At 32.7% G+C, this 17,694-nt stretch overlaps 2 protein-coding genes across 2 annotated transcripts; one reads left to right on the top strand and one right to left on the bottom strand.

Moving 5' to 3' along the window:
* Positions 1-1,452: 1,452 nt before the first annotated feature.
* On the bottom strand, positions 1,453-9,179 carry LOC123667768. Its single transcript, XM_045601607.1, has 6 exons — positions 9,173-9,179; positions 5,427-5,527; positions 4,916-5,029; positions 3,646-3,751; positions 2,238-2,379; positions 1,453-1,659 (listed from the first exon to the last, which is right to left on the bottom strand). Exons 1-6 carry the CDS (start codon positions 9,177-9,179, stop codon positions 1,488-1,490), a joined length of 642 nt encoding a protein of 213 aa, XP_045457563.1. The 3' UTR covers positions 1,453-1,487.
* Positions 9,180-12,607: 3,428 nt separating this feature from the next.
* LOC123667767 lies at positions 12,608-17,409 on the top strand. The gene is made up of 2 exons (XM_045601605.1): positions 12,608-14,138; positions 17,273-17,409. Exons 1-2 carry the CDS (start codon positions 12,857-12,859, stop codon positions 17,338-17,340), a joined length of 1,350 nt encoding a protein of 449 aa, XP_045457561.1. The 5' UTR covers positions 12,608-12,856; the 3' UTR covers positions 17,341-17,409.
* Positions 17,410-17,694: the final 285 nt, after the last annotated feature.

Below are 17,694 nucleotides of genomic sequence, written 5' to 3'. Positions count from 1 at the left end.
CAGACGTCTGTCTTTAAGCTACGGTATTCACTTACCGTCAACGCTGTACACTTGTTTGCCGACCTAGTTATACCTATATAAATTATATTTTCTAAAATATATTCGAATTTTAAATTAAAAGAGATGATTAAATAAACATACAAATCAGGACAAATCAGGGGCAAATTAATGAGAAAATTATTGAATATTTTGCATTATTTATTAAATTATTATAACAAAATATATCAACAATAATTACAATTTCGTTTATAATACGGTTTTATCAAATGTAATTTAATTTTTGTAAAATTAAATTGATTAAAATACGTAAAAAAAACGTCAATATTACATTTTTATAAAACAATTTGAAATTACTATACATTTTTAAACTTATTTGAAATTAATAATTTAAGATTCAAATACGTTTTCTTAAAGGTATATTTTTAATTCCACAATTTTGCAAAGAAGGAAACAATTATTTCGCAAATTCCGCAACAAAGTCCCTACTTGGCAATGTTATGTAAATATGTATTAAGTATAATTTACTTTTAACGATATTTCGTCTGATAAAATTAAATTTGTATAAAATCCCCTGAAAAAAACTTTTATCAACTTTCGTATTATCAAGTGTATATATTTAGTTTTAAATTTAGATAATAATATAGGTAATTCTTTAGATATAAATCTACACGGAGATTTCTCTTAAATTTGTCGACAAAAAATACAAAATAATCACAAAACGTCATATAAGTAGTGCAATTATATTGTCAAAATATGTAAAAAAAATATAAATATACAAAGAACAAATTTCGAAGTGTTTATTGAATGTTGCTGCTTATTTCGTTTATAGAAGCACATTCGCTTTTTTTTTTAATTTTAAGAATATTGTCACAGCTTAAAAGATCTTAAACGTGTTGAAAGGCTAACAAAAAAACTTGGTAGATTATAGATCATAAAAATAAAATTAATGAGGAATGTGAAAAACCAGCACAAAATTCCATCATTTAACAATAATATACTATACAATAAATAAAAATAACAAAATCGCAAAAATTTATTAGTTTTTTTTTTTTTGCAATTTCAAAACTGTCATAAATAAGAAATCATAATGTCAAGACATAATCAGACTAAACGTTTCAACGCGGTGTAAATTATTATCAAGTTTTAAGCAGTTTTCACACAGTTTTTAAGTCCCACGGCAACTTGTTCAGTATGTTCCCTTAAGTTTGATATCTCTTAGTATAGTTTTAAGAATAAAACATAGATCTATAATATACTATTTTTTTTATATTTAACGACATAAGTTATGTTTGGTATTATCAGTGGCTTGGCTTGGCATTATCAAACTTATTTAGGACCCCTTAATTTTGCATTTTGGACTATGTAATATAACCATATACAAGAATTCGTGTGAGGAGAAAGGTTCGGGGTTCCCTATTTCTGGGGAACTTGTATAATTGATACGGCGGTAACTATGCTCTTAAAACTAATTTTATTTTTTACAATTTCTACTTGTATACAATGAATTCGGTTTTAAGTTCGTCTTCGATTTGGTCTAAGCACTTGACATTCGCTTCAAAGTCGCATTGCTGGGTAGCTTCGTTGAAGAACAGACCATCGTTACAGTATTTGGTCTGTGGCAGACCGTCCTCGCAGCGCCAGTAGCGTTGGCAGTCACCTCTGTGAAAAAAAATTATAAGTTATTTTTATTTATAGGCCCACAGAATGGAGCTAACCTGTGCTGAAGGCAGTGATATCAGTCCATTTCGTTTCAAGAATAAATAACCAGTCTATAATTCTTGTAAAAAAAAAATTAGTCAAAGCTTAAACGTTTTCCATGGAACTCTTATAATTGATATAAATACTGCTGTGTGGTTCCGGCATTAAGAATACAGCTACCCCGTCTCTTCCCGTGGATGTCGTAAGAGGCGACTAAGGGATAACACAGTTCCACTACCACCTTGGAACTTTAAAATCCGACTGATAGCGGGATAATCATCCTACTGCTGGCTATGAAATACACAGGCCGAAGACGGGCACCAGCGTCTTCGGTGCGACAAAGCCAGTCCTGCGGTCACCAACCCGCCTGCCCAGCGTGGCAACACGAGTGAGTATGAGTTCACGCCATTTTTGGCGCGAACTTATGGAAGCCTATGTCCAGCAGTTGCCTGCAATAGGCTGAAGTGAAATAGTGTAGCGTTTTGAATACTCGAGGTCGATTCAAACTCAACGATTTATATACAATGCAAAAAACTAACTTGTATGCGGTACGCTTAGCAGCGGAATCTGGTCTCTGGCAGTTCAAGTGTGTGTTGAACTCAGAGGGCTTAGCTGGTTTATCGCTAGGTAGCGGCCTCACACTGTTAACTGCGTCGTGAACTGAGATGCTGTTGATGGGGCCTGCAAAAAAATACAAAATTAATATCATACGTTGTGACCTGCAGTAAAACCACCTTAGAAATTACAATAATTTTTGAAGTAAAACATCTTTACGCTCGCTAGACTTGGGCAGTAAGCTGGTGAATGCGTGACGAGAGCGTTACGAAAAGTGTCATCTTTTGAGGAAGTCGAGAGGGAGATATAAGTTTGTGAAGATAGAAAGTTACATTTCACCTATTACTGCAGGAGCAAGAGCGAGGTGTGAGCACACATTTCCTTTCTCTCTTTCTTATAATTTGAATTACTAACATATACAATCATATAGATGGGTCTAAAGAAGTTTTACTTCAGTCGCGTGGTCTAAAGGACACTCGTTTTCAGAGTTCTGCACCTCAAAAAGAAAAAAACGGAACCCTTATAGGATCACTTTGTTGTCCGTCTGTTTATCAAGACCCTGTTTCTCGGGAACGCGTTGAGGTATCAAGCTGAAATTCATATGAAATAATCGGGTCTACTGTCTTTTGGAGCTGTGAAAAAATCAAACTTCTAAGCCAATACAGCCTTTTATGCTGCAAATTTTCGACACTTGCACGGGTATCAAAACCTATAGGGTACTTCCCGTGAACTCAGAATCTTGAAAATTGGTACAAAACAACGTCTTATAGTACCAATAAAGGGAAAATTGCGAAAATCATAAATTTTTTGTGACATCATATACTAAAAATATTTTTAATAATTTTTGTACGGAACCCTCGGTGTGCGACTCCGACTGGCACTTGGCCGTTTTGTTATTATCCTCGAACAAGTGATTAATTATTAAGTCTAGAATTATTCTGTAAAAGATATTTAATCGGTATTTGTTGAAATCAAGCAAGCACTGCTTAGTAACTAGATCGGAAAACAAGTGTACGACTCACCTCACGCCTGCAACACCAGAAGCATCGCAAGCGGATTGCCGACCCCATTCCCAATTTTTCCCAGGAGTTCTGGTCACCTTACTCACCAACAGGAACACGATACTACTTGAAAACAGTGTTATTTATCTGTGATCTTCTGTAAGATCGAGGTACTACCCCAGTCGGACTACGCCATATTTTGAGCAGGAAATTTCCTGCTGTGCCCTACCTCAGGTAAATGAAATCTTAAATTTATTTAATGAAATGCGATCATTGTCGTCAATTGAGACAATGTGAAAACAAATCTAAGAAAATACGCTTCAAGTTATAAGGATTAAGGCTATTATGATAAAATTTCAAACTAATTTTAAGTTCTTAGAATTTAACGTACTTTGGAAAGTTTTGTCCATTTCAATCATTTCGAATTCCTCGGCCCCGGAGCCTTCGATATCCCTTTCACGGAGGTAGCAGTTAGTGGCAGTAGGCCAGTTACATACCTGTAAAAAATACCAGATAATAAGAACAATAAAACTATCATAACAAGTGGTCACCTAGTGGTCGGAATTCGACCATAATTTAACTACAGACTAACAATAAACCAAAAAGATATGCGTGTGTGTGTCAAACATGAAACATGGTAGTCTGTGTAATTTTTTTTATTCTGCAATTATTCTCTATATAAACTATAAGTGTGCAAAATTTCATACTACTCTGTCCGCGCAATTTTCGTAAAATAGAGACAAAGTTTTTGGTTCACGTATTAATTTATAGATCAAGCTTTCTGCTTACATCATTTCATTTAAATTAAAATATCGTCCTTGCTTGTCATTCCAATTGTAATAATAATTTAAAAAGTGAGTGAAAACATAGGTTTAATCTAGTGTAAAACTTAAATTCTTTAAATATTACACATGTAGCTAATAACAGTACCGTAGTCTGATAAAAATATATCCAACACGTTCGATGAAAGATACGTAGATCGCTATCATATTTTAAAAAAGGCCCAGATAACATATCTATGTTTATCACTAATTATCATTTTATTTTGATTTAAATATTTAGATATATTTACATACAATAATTTTAATATGCTTTAAATCTTTTGAAAGCTGTGATTAATATGATGAATTCGAAAAACATATAATATGTCCAGTAATTTTTTGTTTTGCGGACCATTTGCTCCGCCTTGCCCCCTCCCCCTACTGTCCAACTGATCTAGCTCTTCAATTCTTTTGTCCCTATCTATATATCTCATATCTATAGATCTCATAGCCTCTCATAACTCACCACAACATAATATACAAAATCACTAATCATCATTGCAGTACAAAGATTTACAAACCATCTTAACGGAGTGGACCTACGCAACCTTACTCTAGATCTTCCCGCCTCTGGGTGAACTGGATTAGACAGGTTGCGACAGTATGAGTATTCAAATGTATATATGGACTGAAAATGCTTTAGCTTTTGAGGTAGGGTAAGAGAAGGGATTGAGGATCAGCTTCACAAATGATGCACCTAATGTTGCAAGAGTCCATTGGCGACAGTAACCGATTATTATGCGAAGCGTATGCTTGCTTACCACCCTAGTCGTCTATAGAAAAAGAAAATAAAAGTACGTAGATATATACAAAAAAAAGAAATAAAAAGGACGTAGTTACCTGTAAAGGGAAATCAAAAATCGTTTTTCCAGGGCATGTGAATTCGACTTCTCTACCATTTGTACACATATAAAACTTATTACAATCCGTAAAATGTGGAAGATGCAGGGGTATCTGGAAAAAAGAAAAAGAATCGTGTTAGTTTTTAAAATTAAAAACACTTTCATTGAAAACTAGGCACCGTTGGGAGTATACATAATGTCTAAAAAAAATTACATAAAATTGAAACACTTCTTTAAGGACATTTTTTTTAATTTTTGAAGCGCTTTTTAATGGATACCGTACATAACAGACTATCATTAGCGTAAAGCTACCACCAAGAAGAAGATTCTGTTGTAAAACAAGGATAGACAAAATTGTTGATATATTAATAAAGACTTACAAATAATGCACTTAGGTACATAATTCTACGGAAGTTCATAATTTATGCATTGTGGCATTTAAATACTTCACCTATCTTTCTTTTTCCTTACATTAATTGAAGATGAAAAGATATTGTGTTATTACTTACTTGTCCCTTAGGGTCACATGACAATGTGTTGGGGTCGACGTTTTCCAAATTTCTGGCGGCAACAGTGCTGATCGCAGCGAACAATAGTGGCAGAAGTATTGCTGTAAAAAAAATATATGATAATAGAATATTCTATAATATACTGTGATAGATTCTTCCTATTACAGTCTATCACAGTACATTCTCTTAGTCATACTTTTTTGGTTACCACATATTAAATAGAAGTTAAAAGATCCTCAGAAAATACCCATTCCATGCTATCAAAATCACTAATGAACTGGCTAACTTGAAAGCGATTCGATTCGAAAAAAAATTGTTTTATTGTTCCATTAGGAGGACTGTAGGCCTAGATTTTACGCTATAACGAAGATGTATCTTAATTCGTCATAGCCCAATGTATAGCCACGAATGGCGGGATCACGGAAGTGCTCAGTGACCCCATAGTCCTGCCCCAGGCGAGAGTAGGAAAACCCCAGGGGTTTTAGTCCATATGAATCGGACATATCCGCGGCTCCTCCGGGCCGTGGGTATCCGTTAGGGATTTCCCCTGGATCAAAAAAAAAATGAATGGCATGAAAAAAATGAATGGCAAAGATGCAACAAAGAAATAATGGAAACATCAAAGAAATTATAACAATCGAACAACGTATTAAAAATGATTATTATATTTTTGATTTATAATCTTGATATGTTTAATAAAGAAACCGCCTTTCGGCATCATATCACGATTATTGTTACAGGCATCGATTCACTATCTGCAATCACTTCATTAAGGACACCGTTGCATTTTTTAAGTAAAATAATATAACAGCGCAAGAGGGCTTGCATATTTTTAATTGACAGCGCCCTGATGCGACCGAACTTTTGGTGACAATAAAGGATATTTCCAGAAATAAGATAAACGAAAATAGTGGAAGAATTACAAACAATATTACATATAGCGGAAACCGCTTAGCTTGATTCGTATGGCCTCTTTACCCGTGTATGATCAGAGCTAAATCCATGGTGCTCCAATGCGGGCTAATTGGCGGATATATTCCCTCCTATAAAGAACGATCGCTATCAGGTGTACATGATAACAACCGTAACCGACGGCTTAACGTACTCTCCGAGGCACGGTTGAGAAACCCACAAGGACTGCACAAACACCCAGACCACGGCAAACATCTGTATCATCATTACAGCCTATACAGTCCACTGCTGGACATAGGCCTCCACAAGTTTACGTCAAAAATAACGTGAACTCATGTGTTTTGCCCATAGTCACCACGCTGGGCAGGCGGGTTGGTGACCGCAGTACTGGCTTTGTCGCACCAAAGAAGCTGCTGCCCGTCTTCGGCCTGTTTATTTCAAAGCCAGCAGTTGGATGGCTATCCCGCCATCGGTCGGCTTCTTAAGTTCTAAGGTGGTTGTGGAACCTTGTTATCTCTTAGTCGCCTCTTACGACACCCACGGGAAGAGAGGGGGTGGCTAAATTCTTTAGTGCCGTAGCCACACAGCACATCTGTATGGCCAATACAAATGTTTGTGATGTGCGGGGATCGAACCCGCAACCGCCAGCGAAACAGTCACAAACCAGTGCTGTGAACATTGTGCCAACGCGTCGTATACCTAGCTCAATTATACCTAATTGAATAACAAATAAAGAACGTCCTCCAAAAATCGACAAAATTACTACGACTTATCAAACGCAACACTAAGGGCAATGTGCCTTAATTTACCTTAGTCACCTTGAGTTTTCAATCAAGTACAGTCTAGAATCTTCTTTATAACTCACCATCTCAACGCATTGAAAACATTCAAAGATTCTTTACGACACCTCCATTCGAGGCTGCTAATATACACAATTCCACACAGGCAATAATATCAACGAGAGGCTAAGCTTAAAATGACGACAGTTTACAGCAGACCTAACTCTATGTCTTTCGTCACAAAATTATAATAAAAAATATAATAAAATAATCAATCACTACATAGTATAAAACAAAGTCCGCTGTCTGTAAGGCTTCTTTAAAACTATGCAACAGATTTTGATGCTTTTTTCTTTAGTTGATAGAGTGATTATTTTTTTTTTTTTTTTTTAATAAAAACTTTCAATTTATGTTTAGACAATTCCAAAACTGATTGTAGGATTTTATTATACATGCGAATACCATAACCCAGAAAGGAGACGTTTACTACGCGCAGTTGGAAACTTGGAGTTACCATTTTGTTATTCCTTCTCGTGTTTACAATGCGATTATTACTATTTATTTAAAAAAAAATGAATATTCTGGTGAATATACATAATATTGTTATAAATATACTGCGACGCAATTGTCAATATGTCTACCTTTTGAAAAACATCCCGTACTTGAGCTCCAAGATCGTAAATGACGCGAATAGCCCTTTTTTGCAAGATAAATATAGTCTCAATATCTGCAGCATTACCCCATAGTAACAGGCCGTAAGACATAACGCTGTGGAAATAGCTAAAATATATTAAACGTGCAGTTGCAACGTCGGTCAGTTGTCGTACTTTTCTAACTGCGAATGCTGCGGAGCTGAGTCTACTATTCAAGGATGACAAATGGGAATTCCACTGAAGTTTTGAGTCCAAATGTATCCCTAAGAACTGTAGTATCATTGACAATAAACCTTTCGTTATTTCAGTTCGTTAATTGATAATAAATCTATAAAGAAAAAAAAAACAATCTTTTAACTCGGTTTGCTAGATAGTTTTTACGAAAAAAAAAATCTGACCCTATGGAACTTCTGAGTGGTTTAAATAATTTAATAAATAATAAAAAATTATAAGAATAAAACATCCTCACTTTTTATACGATTTTTTAACTACTGTTCAATGCGGTTTACGCTGCAACTGTAATTCCTTATAAACCTCCCCTATTCTGTCCCTATGTCCCTGGTGTCTCTATTCTCAGAATAGGGGTATTCTGACTTGTATTTAAACTAAATGCGTATATTCTGTTTAACTACGTCAAATTAGATTTCATCGTCTACGATAAGGGTAACGATAACCTTAAAGATACGATCGTAATATCGATTAACTTCTGTTTTTCACATATATTTTTCATTGTACAGATACCCATGTGTACCTATTGCTACAAATCTTACACAATCGAATTGACAATGATATTTTAATTAAAAAATCGATAATATTAATCACACAACTCTCTCTCCCTCTCTCTTAATTTTAAAATTAATCCAAAATTCGGAGAATTATTCTTTTGCAAAAAATGTGTTTTAAAGTTTATTTAAAAAAAAAATGTTTAGTAGCTAGAATATATTTGGTTCAAAATTATATTTACCTAATTATAAATTTGTCAAAGACTTAAATGGTTTCAAATTATAACTACCTGTGAACCAAAATGAAATGAAAAAATAAAAAGTGCTTTTGTAGTCTTCTTGAGTAGACTTTTTTTTTTGATTTAATGGGAAACCAGGATCTGATGATGGGATCCCAAAGAAATCGAGGGAAACTCTCGAAAATCCGCAATAACTTTTTACTGGGTGTAGCGATTTTGATAATTTTTAATTTAATCGAATCTGGTGTGATCATGTGGTCAAATATAAATTTTATTGAGATCTGATAACCACTTTTTGAGTAATCTTTGATAACGCGTAGTTATTTGACTATTTTTTCGTCGATCTACGTTGTATTACTCGTCGATGTAATTGAAATCTGTTTTTTTTTTTTTCGTTTGCGAGCAAACACAATTATTTTATGTTCATTCGTATAAACTCACCTTCCATATTAAAATTAGAACATATAATCACAATCGTCAAAGTTTAATCACTATGTTTTGTCACCTTTGTTATTATTCTTGATAACTGTATTAAAACGTTTATAAATAGAATTTTATAATTACATTAAGTTTGTGTCATTTTACGTCTTTCAAACTTTTTTATTACTAATAAAAAAAAATAAGTAAATAAAAAAGTCAAAATTATTCAATTAGGATTAATGGCTATCACTGATGCCCAAGTTACTAACAAACCAATAATACCTCATAAGAATGTAGGAAGAATTCAATGCCTGTCACTTAATTTTAATAAAAAAGGGTAGTTTTAAAACAATCAGCGATTATCATAGAAATTACATATTTGCACAGCCGACGCAGCACACGCATCATTACATCAGATCGGGCGTTATTTATTTGTCAGTTATATATACAACGTTTAATGTAAAGCTTTTATTTCAAATATCGGATTGTTAAATTATTTCGCTTTATAATGTCGCTTTTATATCGGTTGCCTAATGTGCTACTGTACAATTTGGTGGCTATACTTTCTATATGCAAAAAATCTTAGATCTGTTGCTGTGTGAAAAAAGACACCAATAAACACACATTCGCATTTAATATAATGGATAAATTATAAAAATAAATTATAAATATAGGTTAACTTTTGAGTTAAATTAAAAATGAAAAACGATGAATCTTGTGACTTAATTTGGTAAAAAAAAGAAGTAAAAAGGTTGACAACCTGTGAATATGGCTGTCACTACACCTGTGTGAGCGCAACGGCAATATGTTTATACGCGAACGACAAAGATAAAAGATGAAGGGTCAATGTACGAAATTCTTCGTGCTCCGCGTCCGTACTATGGTCATTTACGTACCCTTAATTCAAACATCAAGGTAAACCTTTAGATTAAAGGCCGTCAAATTATCTAAGCTCAAAATAAGACCGTTTATCGACATAATTTCGTTACAAGAAAAAAAATAACCCTAACCTATCTAACTTCAAAATGACGGCTCTTAATCCAAAGACTAGCTGACATCAATATTATAGGGAACTAGTTTAATGGCGAGCTCATAAAAGTACTGGCCGAGTGACTGGTTCAATAGTCATTTTATCTACACTAATGTTGTAACATTCTACTTATGTTTCCAATACTTGACTTATAATTACTACTGTTATAGCGCAGACAACAAAACACTCAATTTAAGCAATTTCACATGATGGTATAATATCCACATCGATATCGTAAAATCTCATTATAACATCGCGCGCATGCGCGCAGCTGCGCTCTCATTGGTTAGATTTTAATGGCGGCAAAATCACTGTGACAATACACGTACGCGTGAATTTAATTTAATAAATTAAAAGTTAAAAATGGATAGCGACGATGATATTTGTACGCCTCCGGATATTCTAGAATTGGCAACAAAATTAACTCACAATCTTTTGCCAGAAAAATCTAGAAAATTATATGAAAATTAACATTAACTTTCAGAATTGTACCATCCAAAATTTGAACAATTATTATAAATAAACTATTGTCAGCTTTTACTCTTGTTGTTTGATTAATTGCATTATTAAATAAATAAATAAATATCTACACAATACACACACGGTCGTCTGTCCCTAAAGTAAGCAACTTAATGCTTGTGTTCTAGGTAACAGCCGACTGGTATAGCTAAATTTTTTTTTTTTTTTTTTTTTTTTAGTGAAGATAAAGTAGTGTATGCAACTGCATATAACACGGGTATTAAAACACTCGTTACTATTATGAAACGAGCGCAGCGAATTTCATAAAATAATATATATGTATGTAATAATAACCATTTAATGTATTTAATTTAATTAATTTTATTTGTTTATTTATTAAAATTTTATTACACACAGTAAAAAGGGTTTTCGATTAAAAAAAATTATGTATGATTGCTATACAGTGTCTAATATATAGTCTACGAGATGACTGTTATTATTATTATTGCAGTTTCCTATTATTATTATATCATTCGATCATTATTATATATTTTTATAAATCATTGTTAATAACATAAAAGTCTTAATACAATTTTGTAAAGTAGTTTTTTTTTATCCATAAAAAATTCATGATAAAAAATGTATAGGTACCCGAATAATTATTTTCTTTATACCTCAAATAGAACTTGAAATTAATGAAATTAATATTATAAATTAAGGAACTTCATTCCTATCTCGTGTGCCACGACCAAATTACAAAAAAAATTATGCACCTATCAAACAAAGTCAATGTTTTTTTCTATTTAACTATCGCTTCAGCCTGTAATATCCCACTACTGGGCATAGGCCTCTTTCCCCATGTAGGAGAAGGATCAGAGCTTAATCCACCACGCTGCTCCAAAGCGGGTTGGTGGATATATTCCCTACTATGAGTAACGATCGCTATCAGGTGTACATGATAACAACCGGGACCGACGGCTTAACGTGCTCTCCGAGGCACGGTGGGGAGACCCACTAAGACTGCACAAACACCCAGACCACGGCAAACACCTGTATAGCCAATACAAATGTTTGTCATGTGCGGGGATCGAACCCGCTTATTATATTTTCGCTATGTACAGGGTTAGGTACTTGTAATATGTCACGATCCCTTTAAGAGGTTGTCAGAATAGGCAATCACAGAAAAATATTTTGAAAAATCCATGTTTACCTATTTTAGATTTTTTTTTAATTTTATTATTATTGGTGAAAACCCCCTGAATCTATCACTTTAAAGGGCATTAAAAAGAAATTAATTGACGAATATTCGTAAAATCTTTATAGAATGATAAACAATATTCTAAATAATAATAAATAATAACAAACATAACGATAACTTACTAAATTTTCAATCCTTGACTCATCAAAATTAAAAAGAGGAAAATAATTAATGTCTTTGTTTTACAAACTTATGTCGTACTGAAAAAAAACTTCTTAAAAAATACAATAAAATATAAATACGTGAGAATAATTTTTCAATGAAAAATCACATGAGATAGAACAGTGTCTTATTAATAGGGACCCATTTTACCCTTTGGGTACAGAAACCTAAAAATCAATGAAAACGGTCCTAAATTACACATTTAATCGCGTAATAATTTCGTTACCTTTATAGGTAACGATAGCAATTAACGGTAACGGGATAAATAATTGACGTTAAATATAATTTTAATTGAGTTAACACGGGAAAAAATATAGTGTAATAAAAAATAAAAACGTATAATGTGTCGTTATTTCATAAATAACGTTATGTCTGTTGAGACGAATTAACGTTACCGAATTTTTAAATGGTATTCCAAGCCCTAAGCTGAAAAAATTCTGGGAATTGTTGATATTTGATTTGGCTTAAAGGTCTAGATACCAGGCCATAAACTCCAAAAAAAAATTGATATTTGATAATGTTGATATGTAAAAAGGCAACACAGTCTAATCTAACGTCAGAAATTACACTAATCTGTGATTCAATTTAATCACATTGCTATATTTGTCTTGATATCATGATATGAAAAATTATAAAATAAAAAGGAAATCATTAAATAAACAAAATTATTAACCGTTTTAAAGTAAATATTTAACAAATTTTGAATTCACTTACAAATACAAATGTAAAATTCTTTATCCAGAAGTGTCATTGTTTACAAAAACTCCTATTACCGGTAAAGTATTTATTTAGTAAAATGTATTCGTCTGATTCTGATGACGATATTTACGGTGATATAATAAAAAAACGTGATAAATTACTCAGTTATTACGAAGACAAAGTAAAATTATCGTTGAATGATAGCGTCGTATTAAACGAATTTGAGGAAGCAAATAACACGATTACTAAAACAGGTGTACGTAAAATTGAGAAAAAGAAAAGAAAAAATGTCGATACATGTATACCTAGCAAACGTGGACGGAGATCAGATAAATTTTCAAAAACTGCGTCTAGTACAATTGTTTCCAAAGATATAACGAATAAGGTTGATGATAGTGTAGATGCATTTGTCGATTTGACAGACTGTAGCTTTCCCGTAAATAGCCATAATATTGGTACACGCAAATCAACTAAGCGTCAGACAGCTAAATCTTTGCTAAACGAGTCGACTAATAGCGATGTTATCTTAATAGATACTGATGATGAAAGTAGTAGAACTGATAGTATACAAAACAAAAGAAGTAATAGAGGTGGTAAAAATTCAACTAGAGGTGGCCGTACAAGTATAAAATCACCAAGAGGCCGCAGTACAAGTAGAGGCCGCAGTACAAGTAGAGGCCGCAGTACAAGTAGAGGCCGAAATGCAACCAAAAGCCGTGGGTCAAATAGAGGCAGGGGCACAACTAAAGGTCGTGGTAAAGCTAAAAACTCATCGAGAAATCGAGTTACAAGAAATCAAAGTACAAGTAATTCTAGGAGTAGTAATATTATTCCTACATATAGTATTGGTAACACAGATGAGTATGATGATGATCTTGAAAATGTACCAATATTTAGCCTGCCTCCAAAGAAAGATTCTATATCGAATAACTTGGATGATGAAAGTGTTGAAAATGAGGAGTTATCGGTAAAAGTATGTTGGCAGAGCATAAATATACACAAATTTAGTATCCGGAGGTTCCAAAAAATCAAAGTTATTTATGATTTCTTTTCTGAAAAGAAAAATATACCAAAAAATTGCTTAGTATTCATGTACAATGATATTATACTAAGTCCAGACGATTCACCTGACTCAATAAACTATAACGTAACAAAATTTATTGATGGAGGTGTCACAAATGAGAGTGAAAATGTTAAAACGGATGTCGTTAACAAATCTGGCGTTGAAATTAAGTTTCAATGTCAAAAAGCTAAGAAACCTATTATTATGTACATTGAGAAAGGTGAAAAATTATCAATAGCAATGATCAAGTGTGCAGAGCACCTTGAAGTGCCGTTAAGAAAATTGAAATTTGAATTTGATGGTGATATTATCACAGGTAAATATATTTTATAATCTTATGTATTATTTCGACACCAACAATTTATACTATGCCAACACGAATTTTCATTAAGTAGGATAGCTAGTAGAATATAGCTAGGATTCATTTTGTAGAAAATGTCATTTTATCCCTGTTTTTAGGAATGAAAAAATGGCTATAATATCGTTAGAATACAAAGGTAAATTTCACAATTGTCAATAAAGTTGTAATCGCTTAGGTGGGGATTCGACCGGTTGGAATCGACCGAGAAGACCACAATTCAAATTCCCTTTTCTCCGGATTGATTATTTTGTCCTTTTTTTTCTAATTGCACTCATGACATGGCTATCAAGTTTTTCCCTTTATAAGCCTTTATAAAGTTCACTATTATGAGTTAGCTTAGTATAAATTGTTGGCGTCAATTTGATTCAGCCTGTAACATTCCACTACTGGGCATAGGCCTCACTCTCTGTGTAGGAGAAGGATCACTGAAGGTTATAAGTTACGTTTATCTTATAATCACCAAAATGTGTGTACATGTATAAGTTCCACATGACTGCACCAAACACGATAGTAATTTTTTGTTGACAAAGTATAGTATAGAAGAAAATTAAATACAAAAATAGATTTATAGTGAAAACACGATACAAGTTCGCCAGATCAACAAATCTTTATTCTACAAAATATCAAATAAACGGTAATTATGTGATAAAAAAAAAATATTAAAATTCTTTATTGCACTTAAAATGTTGTACAGTTATTTGTAAAAAAAATTTAGTTAGCAATGGTGGAATTATGTCTAGGAGAGATCTTCCAACCAACCTGTGATAGTGAGAACTAATGTTACATAGCAGGCTAAGAGAGTGCAGTAATGTAGACAATATACCAATAGATTCTTGAAAATAAAAAGCTAATTAAACAGTATTCATAACATCATACAATTTACATATAAGTATTATTATAAAAATGTATAAAGCTGATTTTATTGGTGAAAAAGCGACTTCTTTTTCTTCTGGTCAACAACCTTTGTTCTTCTGGACATTCCTTTGGCATAGGACACGATAAGTGTACAAAGAAAAAAATAGGAGTTTTTAAGTTCTTGGAATAATAGGCCAGCTCGTTATAATTTTTAAGATGTCAAGTGGCTCAACTCAATCTACTGAACCGATTTTAAAAATTGTTTTACCAGGAAAATGCTGCATTATCACCGATTGTGAGATTGCCATAACAAATTTTTGCATATTATAATTTGTAATATTATTAATATATGATCATAAGTAACGATATTTTAAGTTTTATTTTGTTAGTCCTACATTTTCGGATATTGAATTTTAATAATTTCGATCATTTTTTTTTCATTTTTTTATTATTGTGCACTAGGAGAAATTTATCGATTCACAGCATTCTGATAAAAAATAAAGTTTTGAAATGTAAAAAATGGGATTTGCAGAGACTGCTAAAAATTACCAATCTTCAGAATGTTGCGTCACGAAATTTTATCTTCAAACCTCAGATTCGGATTCAGTACCCCAAAACACGCATAGAATGAAAGAAAACAGAACTACCCCAAAACTATCCCACTAGCGACCCTTGAGAGTACAAATTGATTGACCCGGCGAACTTCGTACCTTTATATATATATATTTTTTCCTGATAATTTCGATCTATTTAATTTTATTTTGTACAAAATCCTGTCCTGACGGACAAACACGAAAAATAAAATAGTAATAAAATTTGGTGTAGTCGTTCAGAAATTAAACACGTGCATACATTTCGGCGAGTAATTTTCTCAAGCAGTGTTGTGTTCCTGTGGTAAGTAAGGTGACCGGAGCTCCTGGGGGGATTAGGGGTAGGGTCGGCAACGAGTTTGCAATGCTCGTGGTATTACAGGCGTCTATAGGCCACGGTATTCACTTGCCATCTGAGTGCCTAGTGCGAATTTTGTTTAATCCGTCTCGTAATAACGGGTGTAAATTTTAACTTCATTTTTAACTTCTTTTGATTTCGACAATTTTTTTTTTTTTTTTGAATCGTGTGTGTCAATTGGTCCCATTTAAATTTATTTGAGATCTAACAACTACTTTTCGAGTTATATCTAATAATGCGTTTTTACTTGACGCTTTTTTTGTCGACCTACGTTGTATTATACCGCATAACTTTCTACTGGATGTACCGATTTTGATAATTCTTTTTTTGTTGGAAAGGGGATATCCCTAGTTTGGTACCGTGATAAGAAAACCAGGATCTGATGATGGGATCCCAGAGAAATCGAGGGAAACTCGAAAATCCGTAATAACTTTTTACTGGGTGTACCGATTTTGATAATTTTTAATTTAATCGAAAGCTGATGTTTATCATGTGGTCACATATAAATTTTATCGAAATCTGATAAATACTTTTTGAGTAATCTTTGATAACGCGTAGTTGCTTGACTATTTTTTCGTCGATCTACGTTGTATTACTTGTCGATGTAATTGAAGTCGGTTTTTTTTTCGTTTTGCGAGCAAACACAATTATGTATGGGAAATTCGGCATTTCAACCTAGTTCTCGTGTTTGCCGCTAGATGCTCTGTATGATTGTATCGTATACTATCCTTTATCGTCTAGGCTGCAGTGTTTAAATTCCCATGCAAAATAATCTTCACGTATAAACGCGTTTCTCTCATGTTTCTGTGAATATAACTCGCACTAGGCACTCAGGTGAGCCGTACATTTGTTCGTGGACTTAGTTATATTAGTTATATTTAAAAAAAAATGAAGAAATCGCAAAGGGATATAAAAAGCATCTATTTTATATTTCCACACAAACTGTTCCGACTGTTCGTTCAAAAATTGTTAATCAGTAAGCATATTTTTACGTGGAGATTGATTTTGCGTTTTTTTTTTTTAGTTTGTTACATTGAACAGTTTTGATGCTGAGGGACTACCGCGATTAATATTTAGAAATTCCCGATATTTTATTTATATAGATGACGACGCCGAAATATTGGTAAACTTTCTAAATAATAATGGCGGTAAGTCCCTTAGAATCAAAAGTGTACATAGTCAACGTAGAAGTTTACAAGTTTTGTCACACTATTTAGTTCTGAGGCGTTATGTAATTAGCCGGTTCAGCTGGTATATATTAAAAATAGAATTATTTCCGTTTTCAGGTTCGGAGACGCTACAAAATCTGGAAATAGAGGGAGGCGAATGCATCGATGTGAAAATTATTGATTGATATTGTAATTACAATTATGTTTTAAATATTATTTGTATATACATAATTATATTAATTATAATTGTATAAAATAAATAAGAATAAAAAACATATTTTAAAACTTTATTTTCTTGTTTCATTATATTTTAAAACTATTGAGTTTTTTTAACGATTCTTATACGCATAGACATTTTAAATAGTTCCGAAATTCATATGCTATATTTTCAAAATTTTTGTTTATGCTAAAAAAGTAAAAAAAAAATCTCGCGTATCTAATGGTCATTTTTAAGTATTTATTGCTATTTTTTTTTTTGGTTTATTTTTTACTAACTGCTTTAGTTTATTTTGTATTTACCGTACAATTTTAAAATTGTT

The sequence above is a fragment of the Melitaea cinxia genome, chromosome 29, assembly GCF_905220565.1.
Source record: "Melitaea cinxia chromosome 29, ilMelCinx1.1, whole genome shotgun sequence".
Lineage (NCBI taxonomy): Eukaryota > Metazoa > Arthropoda > Insecta > Lepidoptera > Nymphalidae > Melitaea > Melitaea cinxia.
The sequence above is the reverse complement of the archived record's forward strand: the minus strand, read 5'-3'. Positions and strand labels throughout refer to the sequence as shown.